Source organism: Eurosta solidaginis, chromosome 1, assembly GCF_040869045.1.
Source record: "Eurosta solidaginis isolate ZX-2024a chromosome 1, ASM4086904v1, whole genome shotgun sequence".
NCBI lineage: Eukaryota > Metazoa > Arthropoda > Insecta > Diptera > Tephritidae > Eurosta > Eurosta solidaginis.
The window spans coordinates 146942527-146960023 of NC_090319.1; the positions used below are offsets into that span (position 1 = coordinate 146942527).

Consider the following 17497-nt stretch of genomic DNA (forward strand, 5'->3'; position numbering starts at 1 on the left):
ATGCTATCGAAAACTAAAATAAAATTAAAGAAAAAAACAACTTTTTTAAAAATAAGCTTTTACTATTTTGGTTAATAAAATTAACTAAAAAGTAAACAATAAATTGACTCTAAAGAAATATAACACTTTATAAGTTCATTGTAAGCTTAAACGATAATTAGGCTTTTTCGTCTGCGACAAAAAAAATCTATATTGTTTTTAATTATATATTTTTAACATTAAAACTTTACACCTAAATTATTAAATCTTACAGTTTATATCACAGTCCTAATTGTTCTAATAAAAGCGTGTTACATTGCGATAGCAAGAAAATGAAATCCTAAATGTTCTTAATTATACCATCAAAATTTAACACGTTTTTTATTAGAACAATTAGGACTGTGATATAAACTGTAAGATTTAATAATTTAGGTGTAAAGTTTTAATGTTAAAAATATATAATTAAAAACAATATAGATTTTTTTTGTCGCAGACGAAAAAGCCTAATTATCGTTTAAGCTTACAATGAACTTATAAAGTGTTATATTTCTTTAGAGTCAATTTATTGTTTACTTTTTAGTTAATTTTATTAACCAAAATAATAAAAGCTTATTTTTAAAAAAGTTTTTTTTTTTTTTAATTTTATTTTAGTTTTCGATAGCATATTTTTTTGAATTTTCAATAAACTGAATAAAATTCATCTAATTTTTTTCTTAGTTTTAGCGAAACTAGTTTGTTCAATTGTTAATTTATTTATTTATTAGCCCGGGAGACGGCAATGAGTTGCACATTGTATCTTGGTAAAAAGTAAACAAAAATCAGCTGATCAATTACGCAAAATCAACTTTGCCAGATCATATCGACGGTAATTCATTACTTTAGCACACAACTGCTCAAACTCGTCTAAAAATATCGTGAAAGGTTTCAAAAGACGTGATTTGGATCCAAGACAACGAATCCGAAAGCGGAAATTAAAATTTGGTAATTCTTTACTTTAACTAAAACTCGTTCAAAAATATCGGGAGAGGTGTCCAAAACACGCTTTTGACCCTGGACCGGAAGCGGAAATAGAAAATTTTATTTCTTTCCAGAGATATTTGCAAACAAAATTGAAAATGTTCATGTGGTTGTTATTTTGATGTTTTTGTTTTACCCAAAAACATCAAAATGTTGTACCCACCAAACCGGTGTTCGACCCACCCAGGGTAATTTTTTATAAGCGCGGCCGAAGGCCGCCAACGCAGAAAGGTGTTCTGCGCAAAAATACTATGGATTCCACCCCCGGTTTCGGAGGTACCAGCGGGTCTTTTTTCGGTTTTTCGTTAATATCTTTTGAACGAGTTAAAATTTTTATTTTCCACCTGCGGATTATTAATACTGATGTCAAGACGCGTCGCTGGACACCTCTCTCGATATTTTTGGACGCGTATTAGCAGTCGACCCATCAACTAGACTATACCTTCTCCGCCTTCTGATTATCAATACTGATGTCAAGACGTGTCGTTTAATACCTCTCTCGATATTTTTGGACACGTATTAGCAGAGTCATGCTGTCGTAAAGAATTACCTAGGAAGTAATTAGGTAGGTACTAGTCATCACATTCCTCATCAATCAAGGGCATTGGTCAAACTTAAAAAAAAAGCGTGGGTCACGTAAAATTTCTATTGAAAGTCAACCGCTCATATCTTTACAAATGATATTTTAATATATGTATGTATAAGAAAGACCAACTGAACCTTGCATAGGTAATATTATAGGCAACTGTTCCAAATAGCAGTTCTCTGGTAACTCGCAACATCGCAACATCTGTTTTTTCCTTATTATTCTTTGACTTAAATTCGTGCGATATTGACGTTATTGACAGCGCAGAAAATTTTGCAAAGATAGCGTATTTGTAAATAAATAGAAGTAAAAATTAATAACAATTAATGCACAATGAAGGAAGAAAAAATGTGTACCATAAATTCGATTTGTCGGAATTGCCTAAAAAAGATGCAGAATGGATCTAGCTACGGTTTGTTCGTCATACCCGGTTTACCCAAAAAGCTGACCAAATTTACAACAATTGCAGTGCAGCCTCATGACGGATTCCCAGTGAATACCTGTGGCGATTGTTATACGCGTCTAAATAATCTGCAGTTTAATCATCGAGGAAATAAGTGAAGTAACCGTACTAGAAGCTGATGAAAAGGATACGATATTGATGAAGATGAGCCTATAGGTAATCGTAACCGGGGGTGGAATCCATAGTATTTCTGCGCAGAACACCTTTCTGCGTTGGCGGCCTTCGGCCGCGCTTATAAAAAAGTACGTTGGGTAGGTGCAACACCGGTTTGGAGACCAAAACTAAAACGCGCAAAACACCTATGTTCACAATTTTTTTTGTGGGTACTATAACATTACAACACCCACATGAAAATCGCCAACTTCAATTGCAAATATATCCGGACAGAGATTAAATGTTTCTTTTCCGCCTTCGGATTATTGTCGAGAACTACCCATCACACTATAAACACACGTCCAAAAATGTCGGGAGATTTATCAAAAGATGGGTAATTCTATACGACCGCATGACACTGCTAATACGGGTCCAAAAATATCGGGAGACGTGTCAAAAGACGCTTATTGACCTCGACAATAATAATCCGAAGGCGGAAAAGAAAAATTTAATCTCTGTCCGGATATATTTGCAGTTGAAGTTGGCGATTTTCATGTGGGTGTTGTAATGTTATTCCTACCCACAAAAAAAAATGTGAACATAAGTGTTTTGCGCGTTTTATTTTTGGTCTCCAAACCGGTGTTGGACCCACCCAGGGTAATTTTTTATAAGCGCAGCCGAAGGCCGCCAACGCAGAAAGGTGTTCTGCGGAGAAATGCGGGGGATACCACCCCTGGTTTCTGAGGGACCCTCGGGACATTTTTCGGGTTTTCGTTAATATCTTTTGAACGAGTTAAAATTTTTATTTTCCGGTTGCGGATTATTAGTACTGATGTTAAGACGAGTCGTTTCACACCTCTCTCGATATTTTTGGACGCGTATTAGCAGTGTCATACTGTCGTATAGAATTACCAAAATATGCGTCTAGGACCCAGAATGCGAATCCGAAAACGGGAAAAAATGTTAGAGGCGTTCAAATGATGGCAATTCTATACGAAAGCATGACACTCTTTATACGCGTCCAATAATATCGGGAAGGGTGTCAAAAGACGCTGGCCGGTCCCCCAATGGGGTGCAATCAAAATTTAATCCGTGCAAAATCCGTTTGTACAAAAAATTGTTTCCTGTGTACACAGAAAAAAAAAGTTGTGTTGAAAGGTGTTTTCGCGAATATAGTTTCTATCTCTAAACCATTGTTGGACACTATTTCAACATTACGATCGTGATCTTCGGTTTTATTTTGTTGTGTTACTAGTGCTTCACCCCATTCCAATGTGTCATCTATTTCTTCCACGTCGTAAACAGTGTGGCCTAGGAATTAGTCGGTAATGGTTCCAGGTCGTAGGCATAAGATACGGTGGGTAAGGGAGCTTTGGTATGTATAAATTAAACATAAGCGGGGATACGACACCACCATCAACCCCACCACCTGTTTACCGGTTTTGTTCCTGTAAAGTCAAAGGGGAAGGTGTGGACCTTCTATGTGTTCGAGTAGCATGTCGTGGTTCACTGTATCAAAAGCTTTGGACAGGTCAAGTGCCACGAGCACCATCCTATGCTGCGGTTTTTCCTGGTTCAGTCCGTAACTTAACTGAGTGTTTATGGCGTTTAACGCGGGTAGTGTTATGCTTTTTGAGGAAGTAATATTTATGGGTGGCTTTGCAAAGACTGACGAAAAGAGTGAGAACGGTCGATATGACTCGCCTTCGTTTGCTGGTTTCCCAGGCTTTAGTGGTGGAAATATCCTATCAATTTTCCATTGTTCGGGAACGGCTAAGGACCTCAGCGAGAGGTTGAAAACGTGCGTTATGTTGTTTATTTTTTCAGCGCGAAGGTTTTTTGCACGGGTATGACTATTTCGCCTGGGCCTATTGATTTAGAGGGCTTGGCCTTGTGGAGGTGATGGTAATGGGTGAGTCTTGTTTTTGTTAATGCGTCCGTCTGCTTGCACGACGTCTATAACCTTGCCTACAGAAAGATGCATTACTAAATGCCCACAGAAAACGCTTGCGCATTGCTAAAGGCGATGGAAACTTTATCATTTTATTTTATGGGGGATGTAGATGTTGGTGATTTCTAGGTTTGCATCGCCTGACCGGACAGATAGGCCATGACGTTCTAAGACACTGTCTTTGCAGTCGATGTCGGAATCAAACAGATGATATTGCGCAGAGTGGTGTATGACAAACGCAAGGCCGCCTCCATTTCCGCTCTCGCGATCTTTTCTGTGGACATTATACACAAGACAGGTCTGCAATGCAGATCTTGCTGTTAGTTTAGTCTCTTGAATCGCAGCAATGCAGATGTTGTACCGCTTCATGAAATCGACTATCTCAGTGATCTTCACAGTTATCTATTACAGTTTAACGGCAGAATTCTGAAGGGCAGCGGGGGAGGCGTCAGCACGCTAGGGGTAAGTGACGGGTGACTACGCCTGAGTTGTGGTAGGTGAGGACGCTGTTGTTGCCCTGGGACAGGACGTCCTTGGGTAAGCATTGGAGTACCCGGTGTAGTTTAGAAGCATTTATTTAATTTTTAATTTTATTTCAATCGCGAAACTATGCATTGCTATGTTACCGATTACTATCAGAATTAGACCGTAAGTAGTATATTATTGAACAATTTCAGTTTTTTTTTTGTGCCTAAAATCGGCTTGGTATAAAATGTTCAGTTTCCCCCAACTTAGACTTCCTGACCTTATTTTAATTCATCTGTAGCTTTCATTATGTGTTTGTTTCTGTTTTATTTGTAAATTTTACTAATTTTTTCTTTTAATTTTCTTATTTGCAGTTCATTTATGGGTCAATTATAAAGGACATACACCACATTTTCAATTTTTATTACAAATATTATTATATTAGCCATTATTATATTTGTTATTTTATTCTTATCATTATTATTAATAATATTACTAGTTTTATTTTCATTATTATAATCATAGTTATTTTTATCTTTTTTATATAACTATTAGCTATTTATCATTAAAACAAACATGAATAGGAAAACATTTAACAAACTTTTGAGGAAGGAGAAGGCAGTTTATGATGAAACTGTAAACAAGTTTCGTAGGCTCAACGACTCTTCTAGAGTAGTTAGTGATGATATACCATCAACTAGTAGGGAAGCACATATAGGCCTTAACGAATCTTCCAAAGTAGGCAGTGATGATATACCATCTACTAGCAGGGATACTTTTATTCTCAGAGTAGCAAGCGATGATGAGCCACTTCCCAATGCGGAGCCCACTACTTTTGACTTAAATATTGACGAAGAATATATCGATAGCGATAGCGACAGTGAGAGGTTTTTATTTGACGACGATGAGTTGGTAGAAAGTTTGGAGGAGACATTAAGCCTCACAGACAGAATACGATCAGCGTTGAAAGGTTGGGCGATCCGGCAAAAAACAACTCAAATCAGCCTTACCGACCTTCTACGTTCCTTGGAGGGCGCCGGACTCAAAGGACTACCGTTAGATGCTCGAACAGTTATAGGAACAAGTAGGGAAGCAGTTTATATTAGACCTTTTCCCGAGGGGGAGCTATTGTATTTGGGAATACAGTACAATTTCGCATTTGAAGAATTTAATTTTTTACAAGACTTGGAACGGATTTCCATAGATGTAGGCATAGACGTACTGGAAATTTTCAAAAGTTCTAATAGGGCATTATGGCCAATTTTAGGTCACGTAGTAGAGTTTCCCAAATCAAAGCCCTTTTTCATGGCTTGCTACTCAGGAATGAGTAAGCCGCCGGACGTAAATAGTTTTTTATTGGAATTTTGCGCAGAAGTAAATAATTTACGTCAGAACGGAGTAAAGGTAGGATCCGCTGAAGTTTTAAAATAATTTGATATAAGGCTTTTCACTTGCGATTCACCAGCACGATCTTTTGTAACTGGTGTCAAGTCGCACACGGGGGCAAGAAGCTGCCCTAAATGTGAACAAGTAGGTCAGAGGTTCGGAGCTAGGATGAGCTTTTCTCAAGTTGTAGCAGAACCCAGAACAGATATTTCTTTTAAGAATAGAGTAGATATGCAACATCATTTAGATCAATTTAGGGATAATGAAAATGTGTTAGAATCCGTAAATATTGACATGGTTTCTCAGTTCCCTTTAGAACCTATGCATTTAGCGGACTTAGGAGTAATGAAGAAACTACTTGAAAAGCTTGTAACAAGAGGGAACGTAACAAGAATGAATGTAAAATTGAAGTTCCTCAACAGTTACGTTCCCTCTGAATTCCCTAGACGCAGCCGAGTTTTAGATTAAATAAAAAAATGGAAGTCAACAGAATACCGCCAATTTTTATTGTATTCAGGCTTGTTCGTTTTAAAAGACTGCATTCCAGACAACCTGTATTCTCACTTTTTGCTATTACATTGCGGTATTAGACTTCTCTCTTGTGAGAAGTCTTGTAGAGTAGAATCCAATGTCGCGAATGAAATGTTAGAAGAATTTGTTAGAGTGTTTGCTGAATTATACGGTGCGGATTTTGTTAGTTTTAATGTTCACGGGCTTTTACATTTAACTGATTGCGTTAAACAGTTCGGTCCACTAGATAACTTTTCAGCATATAAATTCGAAAATTATATGCAATATATTAAGAAAATGATTAATAGTCCAAATAATATACTGCAGCAATTATTTTTAAGAATTGAAGAAAGGCGCAATTTTACGGATTTCAGCAAAATTTCAAGTATGGATAAATTTGTTATAAGTTCTACCAAAGACAGGGATAGTTTTTTTTATAGCAGTAAAATGGGTTACCTAAAAATAGTCAACCAACAGAGCGAAGGAAACACTTTTAATGTTGTAATTTTGACACAAGTTGCAGACGTTTTTAGAGAGCCCATTGTTTCCTCATCTGGATTAGGTATTTTAGTAGGTCAGATTATAGATGAGAGCATTTATAGCATAAGTAAGGAAGACCTAGACTTTAAGTATTTTGCAATCCCAGTAGGTAATAAATTTATTTTAATGCCATTATTACATAATCTATTTTATAATTTTTCATAGGTCAAATATGGATTCAAATTTTGTCGAGGAAGAGGAGCCGGGAACCAGTCAGGCATATGGTAATGCAATTTTTTTATTCTTAGTTCTGCCTATCATAATGATTATTCTCATTAAATTCTTTATAATTGTATGCTTCTTGTTTTTTAGTATCACGACGCTTTAAAACTTCCCAAACATTTTACGAACGTGCTGCCACCCAACCACTGGCTGAAAAGAGTGACTTTGAAGAGGTCACTCAAATGGAACGCCTTTTGGCTGCAGTTTCAAGGATAGAGACCCGGCAGGAAGAAATGTTGAAACGACTAGCCGCTTTAGAAAAAGTGATTGCCGACAAGGTGGGTTTTTTTAATAAATTCAGTCCATAGAGTGGTAGTGCTGGCATTAATTCACAACCAATTGATAAATCTTTGGTGTTTGATTTAATGCTTTGGTCTACCGCTATCCTGATTTGTCCATAAGTCAAATTTTAGTTTAATGAAACTCAACTTAAATTTTAGATGCCCGAACGTGCAGAGGTGCAGACTCAAGGCCAAGTTCTGCGTGAGGTTAAGGTGCTTTCCGCCAAAACGCAAAGAAGCATCGGCCGTATCTCCGGAGACGTGTGCAGCGAGGAACAAACCTTTTTACAAAGTTTGCTCCCTATGTCATCAGAAGAAACTTTGCTGAAGGTGGAAGAGTGCTTTACCAATAAGGCTCACGCTGATGCTATGGTATGCCCCTATTTTTACTAGATCTAATATATAAATAAAGCACTCTACAATTGAATATATATATATATATATATATATATATATATATATATATATATATATATATAATCTTATAATTTTATAGTCGGCCATCATTTTTCGGCTAAAAGGCACAAAAGGCTCAATCGAGAGTGTCATGCAGTCACTCTTTACTGACGAGTTGGCGTGGGAGTATAACTGCTACGGCGGATTAGGGAAGAAATCCTTTACAAGTCTAAAGGTCGTAGATATGGTTCTGGGTAGGTATCAACATATTTGAAATTAGTAATTTTTTGTCGCTAAATATTAATATTTGCTTTTTTAATAATCAATAGGGGCATTCGCAAGTATACATAGTGATAAGATTTTAGCTATTAGGCATTATGTACTTTTAAGTCGCAATAGATTTAAGCATGTCAGACGAAAAAAAAATTTGGGGTTAAATTGCTGACTACTATTTAATTTTTAATGCATAGCAATTTTTTGTGTAATAACAGCGACTATCGCATTCACTATGGCGTAAATGAGAGTAAAATATACAAAGTGTTAAATGAAATCACCTGCTGAACTGACGACAAATGAATTAAAGTGGCGATAGTTGCTGTTATTAGACAAAAATATTTTTTATTCTTTAACTGTGTAAATAACTTCCTAATATTTCTTTACTTTATATTATTTACTTTAAGATTAGTATAGTTAACTAACAATAAGTTGTGAAATCCACTTTTTCTTTTTATACTTTGGTTTGTTTTTTTTTTTTTTCAAACTTCCGATTCCGAATATTACGTTAAATTATTTATAATATAATAAATAGTCAAGTCCACCATTTATGATAATATTGTTCTTTTGTTAATAACCTCCAATTCCCAATACCGATTTACATAGAACGTTTTGTAGCATCCCTCGCTTTCTTCGATATAAATTTTGCTGTACAAAGTTCGTTGAATATTGAATTATGATCAACTTATGCCAAGTCCAAGCGAAGCATGCGACAAAGCGTTCTATTTGAATTCTCATCAGAACTCCTTTCCTATGTTAAACACTTTTCTTACTTATAAATACCCAATACAAAGTCAGTGGATAATATATTTGAACAAATTTCATAAGTTTTTTTCGAGCTTAACTATGTCTATAGTTTTATATATTTATTTTTTAAAAACTTGCAACTGTTCTTAAATTATTAAAACTAAATTTTGAAAGTAAAAGTATTTAGTTTTTATTTTTTTTTATTTTATTAAATTTTATATTATTAAATTTAATTGAAAGAATGATATCTAATCTATATTTTAAATAAGAAACATATTTATTTGAATTTTAAATGAAAAGCAAAACGTAACACTAGTCAATAGAAAAATGAAATGTATTAATAGATAAATGTATTTTAACATAATGAATGAAGTAAAACGAATTTTTGTAAATATTTTTTAATGTAAATATCTAAAATATGCATATATCTAAATTATTCATACTTAAAATGAATTTGTTGTATTTTTAAGTTGAACTATATTTTAAATAAGAAAAATATTTATTTGGATTTTAAATGAAAAGCAAAACGTAACACTAGTCAATAGAAAAATGAAATGTATTAATACATAAATGTATTTTAACATAATGAATGAACTGAAACGAATTTTTGTAAATATTTTTTAATGTAAATATGCAAAATATGCATTTATCTAAATTATTCATACTTACTTAAAATGAATTTGCTGTATTTTTAAGTTGAAAATCGTAATTTCTCAATAAAAACACAGAATGAAAAATTTTGGACATTTTTTGGGGGGTTTTTGGTTATTTTGTGGGGTTTTTGCAATTTTTTAGGTATTTTCAATTCGCATTATGGATTAATTTATCATTGGGCTGGCAACTCTGGAGCGCCTAAAAGTATGCAACCTTTTTAAAATTACATTGTGAGAGCAGTTCAGCTATTCACTTTTGATATGATGGTTCTGAATGAGTGCGACAGAGATGGAAGATCACACGTACACGAAATATCCCATTTCACCATGGATAATATCGGCGCCTCGCCGAACAAAATGATCCAACTTATTATCCAATTTTTTGGATAGCGTCAGTATACGATTACCCGAATTTTTATCCACTCATGGTTAGCAGGGTAGGTTCACTTTGCTACATATCTATGTATGTATGTGTGTGTGCGAATGGCTTACCTTTCTTTGTATAGGTCACTCAATCGCTAAAATATAGTTTCTAATAGTGGACTGTATTTAAGAATCTGTTAATTAATATTATCTTGTTAATAAGAAAAAATGTTCAAGGTTGCTTGAACATACTGCCAAGGCCAAAAATATTGTAAGTTAAACGATTAATATTATGGACAAGTATCCGCTATGATTTTTTATATTTAAACTAGCAGACCCGGCAGACGTTGTTCTGCCCTGAATTTGATCTATCTGCATACATTTTAATAAGCTTTTTCCGTCTAACTCTGCCCTACCCCTATACACTTTTTCCTAATCCTTTTATTCACTCCTCCCTCCGTCTTTTTCGCTTCATCTATCTCAATCTTCGTCTCATTCTATCTCTTTCTCAGTCTCCTTCTCTCTTTTCTCTTCTCTCAAGTTTTTCTCTTTCTTCTTTATCTCTTATTGCCAGTCCCAGAGGGTGGTATGTATTTTGTTCCAGTCCCATTCCGATTCTCAGTCCCAGTCTCACTACGACTCTCAGTCTCAGTCCCAGTCCTAGCCCTAATCCCAGTCCCAGTCCGTCTCTGGTATACTTAACGGAAAAAAGCATCGTAAATACTAATATAGGCAAATTTATATACGAAATTTCAGGCAAATAGAATAGGACGTATGTAAATACGTATGTGGGTATTATTAATTATTCCCTTTATTTCGGCTTCGCATGCATATTTATCAGTTTTGCCAGGTTGATGCGACTAAATCGAATATCGCAATGAACTTTAGAGCTCTCAGCAACAGCTTTCATTTGATATCCATAATACACACACATTCTAGGGGTATCCGGGTCCATGTTTTGGCCTAGATTTCGAGACCCTAGTCACACAGCGGTGTAAAACTTACTCTGTATTATAGCACACATCAACAGCTTCAATTTGATACCCATAATATAAAAACACATTCTAGGTATATCCGGGTCCATGTTTTGACCTATATCTTGAGACCGTAGTCACCCAGCGGTGTAAAACTTACTCTGTACTAAAGCATACATCAACAGCTTCAATTTGGTACCCTTAATGTAAAACCCCACTCTCTAGGTGTATCCGGGTCCACGTTTTGGGCTATATCTCGAGACCCTAGCCTCCCAGTTGTATGAAAATTATCCTGTACTATAGCACTCACCAACGGCTTTCATTTGATATCCATATTATATAAACACATTCTAGGGGTACGCGGGTCCACGTTTTGGACTATATCTCGAGACCCTAGCCTCCCAGTTGTATGAAAATTATCCTGTACTATAGCACTCAGCAACAGCTTTCATTTGATATCCATATTGTATTAACACATTCTAGGGGTACCCGGGTCCACGTTTTGATCTCAAGACCCTAGGCACGCAGCGAAAAAAGGTAGACTTTGGCCGATTCTCAGACCTACCCAATATGCTCACAAAATTTCATGAGAGTCGGTTCAGCCGTTTCGGAGGAGTTAAGCCTCTAAAACCGTGACAGAAGAATTTTATATATTAGATTACTTAATTCCAGAGCTGTTGAAGACTGAAATCATTTGCTTTTTGAAATTAAAGCTTTTCTACAATCAGTATTTCAAAATTTTTTCTTCATACGAGAATTATGCTTTAAATTTTTTAATTCTGCAATCATGCTGAGAAATAAGGATTTCATTCAGCACCGCATGCAATTAAAAAGAATGTTAAATCAAACTGCAGAAATAAATATACTGAAATCAATGAGTGTACTCAGGTGATTTCACATTTTTGGTGTGTGAAGTCATGCATTCAGTACCATTCACTTGCTACAAAAATGCTCAAATACTCCTTAAAATAGTACGAAAAAATTTAAGTTCCTTTTTATGAATGTTGAAATTTAAAAATGTATTAAAAAAATGTTTATGACACTCTTCAGGATAAGAATATTTGAAACAACATGGGCAATTGCGTTAAACATGGCAATTTGAAAAAGCGCAATGTAAAACAGAAAAAAAGTATATTTTTGGCAGGTTGAACATTCATATCTTTCATAATAACTCCTGAATGTTTATGACATTCTTCAAACATTAATTTGCAGCTTGTTTTTTGTTTAACAAACATTAGAGACGGGCATTTCGGAAAATATTTGAACTTTGGCCGATCTATTGTCGGCCACTTTGCATACACATGTATATACAATCCTATCGTCAACTGCAGTAACAGAATACGAGAAAACCACATTGGCGGTAGAATGCTAAAATACCTCCATGAACGTTGGTAGAGGTGTCAAAATTCGAAGTCGAATTTTTCTTACTTATTTGCAAAAAACAAACATTCTTGCATTTTTTAAGATTTTTTTGTACATGCCAGGGACCCAACCAGTTATGAATTTTATAATAAAATACTAAAAAAAGCTTTTTTTATTATAAATATGTTTGTTACAAAGTTACAGGATACCCCTGACTTTTATTTTTTATTCCGATGAAGTCAGTTAAAACACTACAAATATTTTACACCTCTATAAACAAAATTTGTATCATCATTATTTATTATATTCCCAAGATATCCAGAATAGAAATACATATATACATAGTTTGTATAAAGTAAAAACTTACCCAATCCAATAGCACTTAAATTATTAATGGAATAGAACCCCACACGCAAATTTTTATGTATATGTATATTTATATCTCTGAAGGCAATGATGCGAGGGTAATAATACCTGGCAGCTAGATGAAAAACATCACTACTACTTATAACATTTTAGAAAAACAGGCGGGATTGGGAAAGGGGATGTGGCACTTCCCCTAAAGGATGTATTTCCATATCGCTTAAATCCCTGGACCGCTAATACAAATTACTGAAACTTCGAATAGCTGCTAATCTTGTTATTGCTGAAGTGTTAACTAAATCCAACTGAATTTTTTACATCCTTAACCAGTGAAGGGACATCACTGGAATTTAATGCATTTGCTTTTGTTGCTAATATTTCACTTTTAGGAAAGGTGGGAAACCTTGCAAATGGAAATGTGTACCCACAGAACTCTATCATAGTGTCTTGAATGTATTTATAAATACGCGCACTGTTGTGCGAACACTTTCGAGAGAAAAGACAGTTTGTGAAGAAATCCATCTAAAAGGACTTACTCAACTAATAGAGAATTTGAAAAAGAATGCTTCAATAAAATTAATTGATTGAAATGAATTTTAAAGGTACTTTCTATTTGGAACAAAGCTTCAATACAACATCAAAATTATTATTTCATTATTGCTTTATTGGAAGGCTTTTAGATACAAAAATATAGTCGGTTTTCTTGGAGTTTCGGATTTCATAGTTAATGTTACAACATTTTCATTTAAAAATTCATTATATAATTAATGAAGTTCATAAAAGCACCAAGAAAATGCAAATTATTATTTCTGCAAAGTTTGCGACACAAGATAGTATGGCTTTTTAAAAAATTTAAACATATTTGGTTGGGTGAAATATTTTTGAAAATTTGAGAATGCATTTTATTTTGATTATATTCGAAGTGCTTTCTCTTTTAACTATTTTTGGTAAAAACGTTATATTTAAAAAGTTAAATTGTGGTTCCATTAAACTTTTGTGTAAAATTGGTGTTACTGTGATTTTAGGTGTACTTGAAAACTCAATAACGTAGGAGATTTAAGAATAAGGTTAGCTCTCAAATGAATTCTAAATTAACATTGATAAAAATGCTTATTGTATTTTCAAATAATTAAAAATTTTTATATTTAATTTTTGTTTTGTTTTTGACAGTAAAAAAACATGAGTGTTCTCCTGCTATCACAGAGTAGCAAATTTGACAAATATGAAAAATAAAAAACAGCTTGTAGTATATCAAAATGGTGGAAGGTGGAACTTTGTAACTTGTAATCATCGATAGTATTGACGGTTTATTTTTTGTTTAGAAACTATCGAAGAACATAGATTAATCAAAATTACCAAAAAATGTCCCTTCCTCCAAGTCTCAAAAGGTGCACCGCAAATTATCTGGTAGGTAAGTATCGGTGCAACATCGAACACAACATCTAAACCAAGAAGAATTAAACAACAAACTTCTACATATAAAAGCTCCTTTCGCCACCAGAAGGAGTATGGCTACAGATCTCGGCCCAACCATCGATGAGCTATGTAATAAAATAAGCAACTACCTCCCTGATCTCTCCAGTTGTTTCGCCTCGCGAAGCCTGACATTGTCACAATCCAAATCATCGGTGACCTTATTTACAAGATGGACACGGCAAATATCGACCGTATTGGACATCCCCGCAGATGGCGTCACGCTACCGACAGTCTTACACCCGAAATTACTGAGTGTGACGTTCGATCAGGATCGCGTAAATGCATCCGCAATTGTGCCTTAATTCAAGTCCTCAAATCTATTGCCGGCAGCACTTGGGGTAGGGATAAAGAGACACTCATTACCACTTACAAAGGAGTTTACCGCCCGCTTGCATTCTACGCCTCCCCGATACGGTCGCCAAGCGTAAAAGATACTCAGTTGAAGAATATACAGGCCTGTCAAAACACTGTTTTCAGAGTCGTTGTTAGGGAGAGAAACGAAATGCTGAATAAACAGTGTCTGCTGAATACCAGAAACCTGGGCAACCCAACAGACAACGGATTAAAGCAGCCTCGCCTTTCAGGGGTTTAAGAAATCATCTCCGCAAATATTATGAGGAAATATGGCACCTGAGAACTCAGACATATATATAGAAGAAAAACATAAACAGGTCCTCGGAGATATCTACAAAAAGGCGTCGGACCTCTATGCCAGAAATTTCCCGGCCAACCCCTTTCTTAAAGATAAATATCCTGAAGTCTCAGAAGAGGAAAACAATCTCGCTGGGGAGACGCGCGCCACTCTATCTCAACTTCGATCTGGATACTGTAACAGGTTAAACTCTTACCTATTCAGAATCAACCGCGACATCCAAAATGTATGTCCTGCCTGCAACCTGTTCCCACATGAAACCAAGATTCTCTTTAATTGCAATGTGGAACCAACGCCTCTAACACACCTTTTCACTATATCCATCCCTGTTGAAACTGCAGGTTTCCTAGGACTCCCGTTAAAGGATATTAATGACGATTTTTGAGTGGTCGCACCTGTTGGATGGGGCGAAGCACTGCTACAACACAACATCGATGGTTTTGTGTATCACAAATTCATTCAAGCGGCAATTTTTACACATGATGTATGTTAACACGAACAAAAATAAATACGAATTTCTTTATAATTAATAACGAATGACGGTTAGCTAAAGTGGTCCCTTGAGTAGCTTATTATAAAATCTACAACAGTAATAAAATGTATTGGAGGACGAAAATAGACGAATGACGTTGTTAATCGGTCACTCCAATAAACATTTTTTGTAAGTCATAAATTAAACTAAAATTTTCGCTTTCTCTTCGATTCATAAAATTAAACACATGTGTAATTCACGGTATTAAAAATATAATTATGTTGACATAAACATATATATAGTGGGTCCTCAGAGTTATTCCACATCCAATGTAGCACACTCCAAAACTTTCATTTTATGTATCGTATCACCCCGAATTTGTTTAGACTTTGTTCTATAATGAAACACTGTGCATTGCTTCTTGACATCTACCGCTTCGAATTTTTAAATGTTTTTTTCTACACTTTCACTGCAAGAACACCATTGAAATGCGCTTTATAAAATACACATTTTATGTGGCAATTGATTTCCATTAACGTCCTTAAAAAATAATGCTTAATTTAGTAGAAATCAGTAAAGAACTTTATTAAAATACAAAATGTCAAAACAATAAGTCAGACTCACCGTAGTTTTTGAATACGGAAGCCAATTTTGGACCTTATGACTAAATATTATTTTGTTGTAGGTAATATTATATTCCAATTTAGTTTTTTGAATATTTTGACTCTGGAATTCGTATGTCTGATTTCTTCCAATCGGAATTAAAGCACATTTTATTGAGTTTAATTTATTTGAACCAAAATCCACCGAATAAAACTTTTTAGAATCAAACATAATGTTTTCAATCAATGTCACTTACAACTATTTTGACAACTTCAAACCAATCACAGGTACGTTAACCATCAAAAGTACGAAAGTATCAACCCTGAAAACGAAAATTTCAATGGAACTGAATGAAAAGGTGATTGCAGTCAACAAATTTTGCAATCACTCGTGAGTGGGAGTGCTCTCGATGCACTCACAATCAAGCTGAATGCTTTTTTTCCAGTCATGCAATCACTAACGGAATTTTTGAATGGAAAACATGAAATCGCATTCAAACTTGGCTTATATATTTGAATTCAACTAATCATATTTGTAAATTGAATCAGTCTTGATTTATAACTGTATTGATTGAATCATTTTACAGCTCTGCTTAATTCTATACCCGTATTGTTAATTTTTTGTATGTCACCTTGTAGTTTGGCCAAGTCCTTAATGGTTATATTGTTCATTTGAAGTGGTGTTATTTGGTCTTCAGATATTTCCTCTATTGTTGTCACTATTGGTAAATAAGTCTATTTATATCGCCTGCACCTTTGTCTCGGATGTAAGGTTCCGTCTCATTATTATCCTCAGAATTTGATGTAGTGATCGGAATGCCTGGTTCCTTATTATTTGGTGTTCTCCAAGTTTTTAATTGTTGAAGGATGTGGGTGTATTTAACTCGCCATCGGTTCCAATAATTTGAATCGATATCATCTTTGAATATTCCACTTTTTACCCTGGTTACCTGGATTACACCAGCTGTTCATGCCGCAAACAAGTATTGCTGCATGCGATAGCGACAGTGAATTTAAAATCCACAAGGACGTAACAAATGGTGATACCACGTTGGCGCAACAGCATGTTAATGAAGATAAATATATAACAAACGTCATACAATCTCCTGAGCAAAACAGCACCCACGATGCAATGATAAGCAAAGAACTCACTGAATCAGTAACAAAACCAAACACATCGCATTATTTTCCCTGGGCAGAAAATTCTGGTCGAATTTCCCAATCCTGGGATAAAAGTGGAATAAACCTAGAAAATGTTAATTTGGATAATACTGCGCTGATACCAAGAGAAAGCTTCGCACTGACCATACGTACTCACCTTCAACAGAAGGTCAACAACGATACGACAATGAAGGAAGGAATCAGTGAATTTCTACGAACATCGCATTTTATTCCTCCGGCAAGATTTTCTGCGGGACTGTCTAAAACCAGGATAAAAAGCGGAATATTGAAAGGTGATATCGATTCAAATTATTGGAACAGATGGCGAGTTAAATACACCCACATCCTTCAACAATCAAAAAAATTGGAGAGCACCAAATAATAAGGAACCAGGCATTCCGATCACTACATCAAATTCTGAGGATAATAATGAGACGGAACCTTACATCCGAGACAAAGGTGGAGGCGATATAAATAAACTTATTTACCAATAGTGACAACAATAGAGGA

At 35.0% G+C, this 17497-nt stretch overlaps 2 protein-coding genes across 9 annotated transcripts in view; one reads left to right on the forward strand and one right to left on the reverse strand.

Annotated features, from left to right (window-relative positions):
- LOC137236868 (uncharacterized) overlaps positions 1–17497 on the reverse strand; it is a 1561671-nt gene that overhangs the window by 417681 nt on the left and 1126493 nt on the right. The window lies entirely within an intron of this gene.
- LOC137238658 (uncharacterized) lies at positions 5783–8334 on the forward strand. Its single transcript, XM_067763794.1, has 5 exons — positions 5783–7214; positions 7303–7490; positions 7653–7865; positions 7990–8143; positions 8219–8334. The coding sequence occupies exons 1-5, from the start codon at positions 7163–7165 to the stop codon at positions 8332–8334; spliced, it is 723 nt and encodes a 240-aa protein (XP_067619895.1). The 5' UTR covers positions 5783–7162.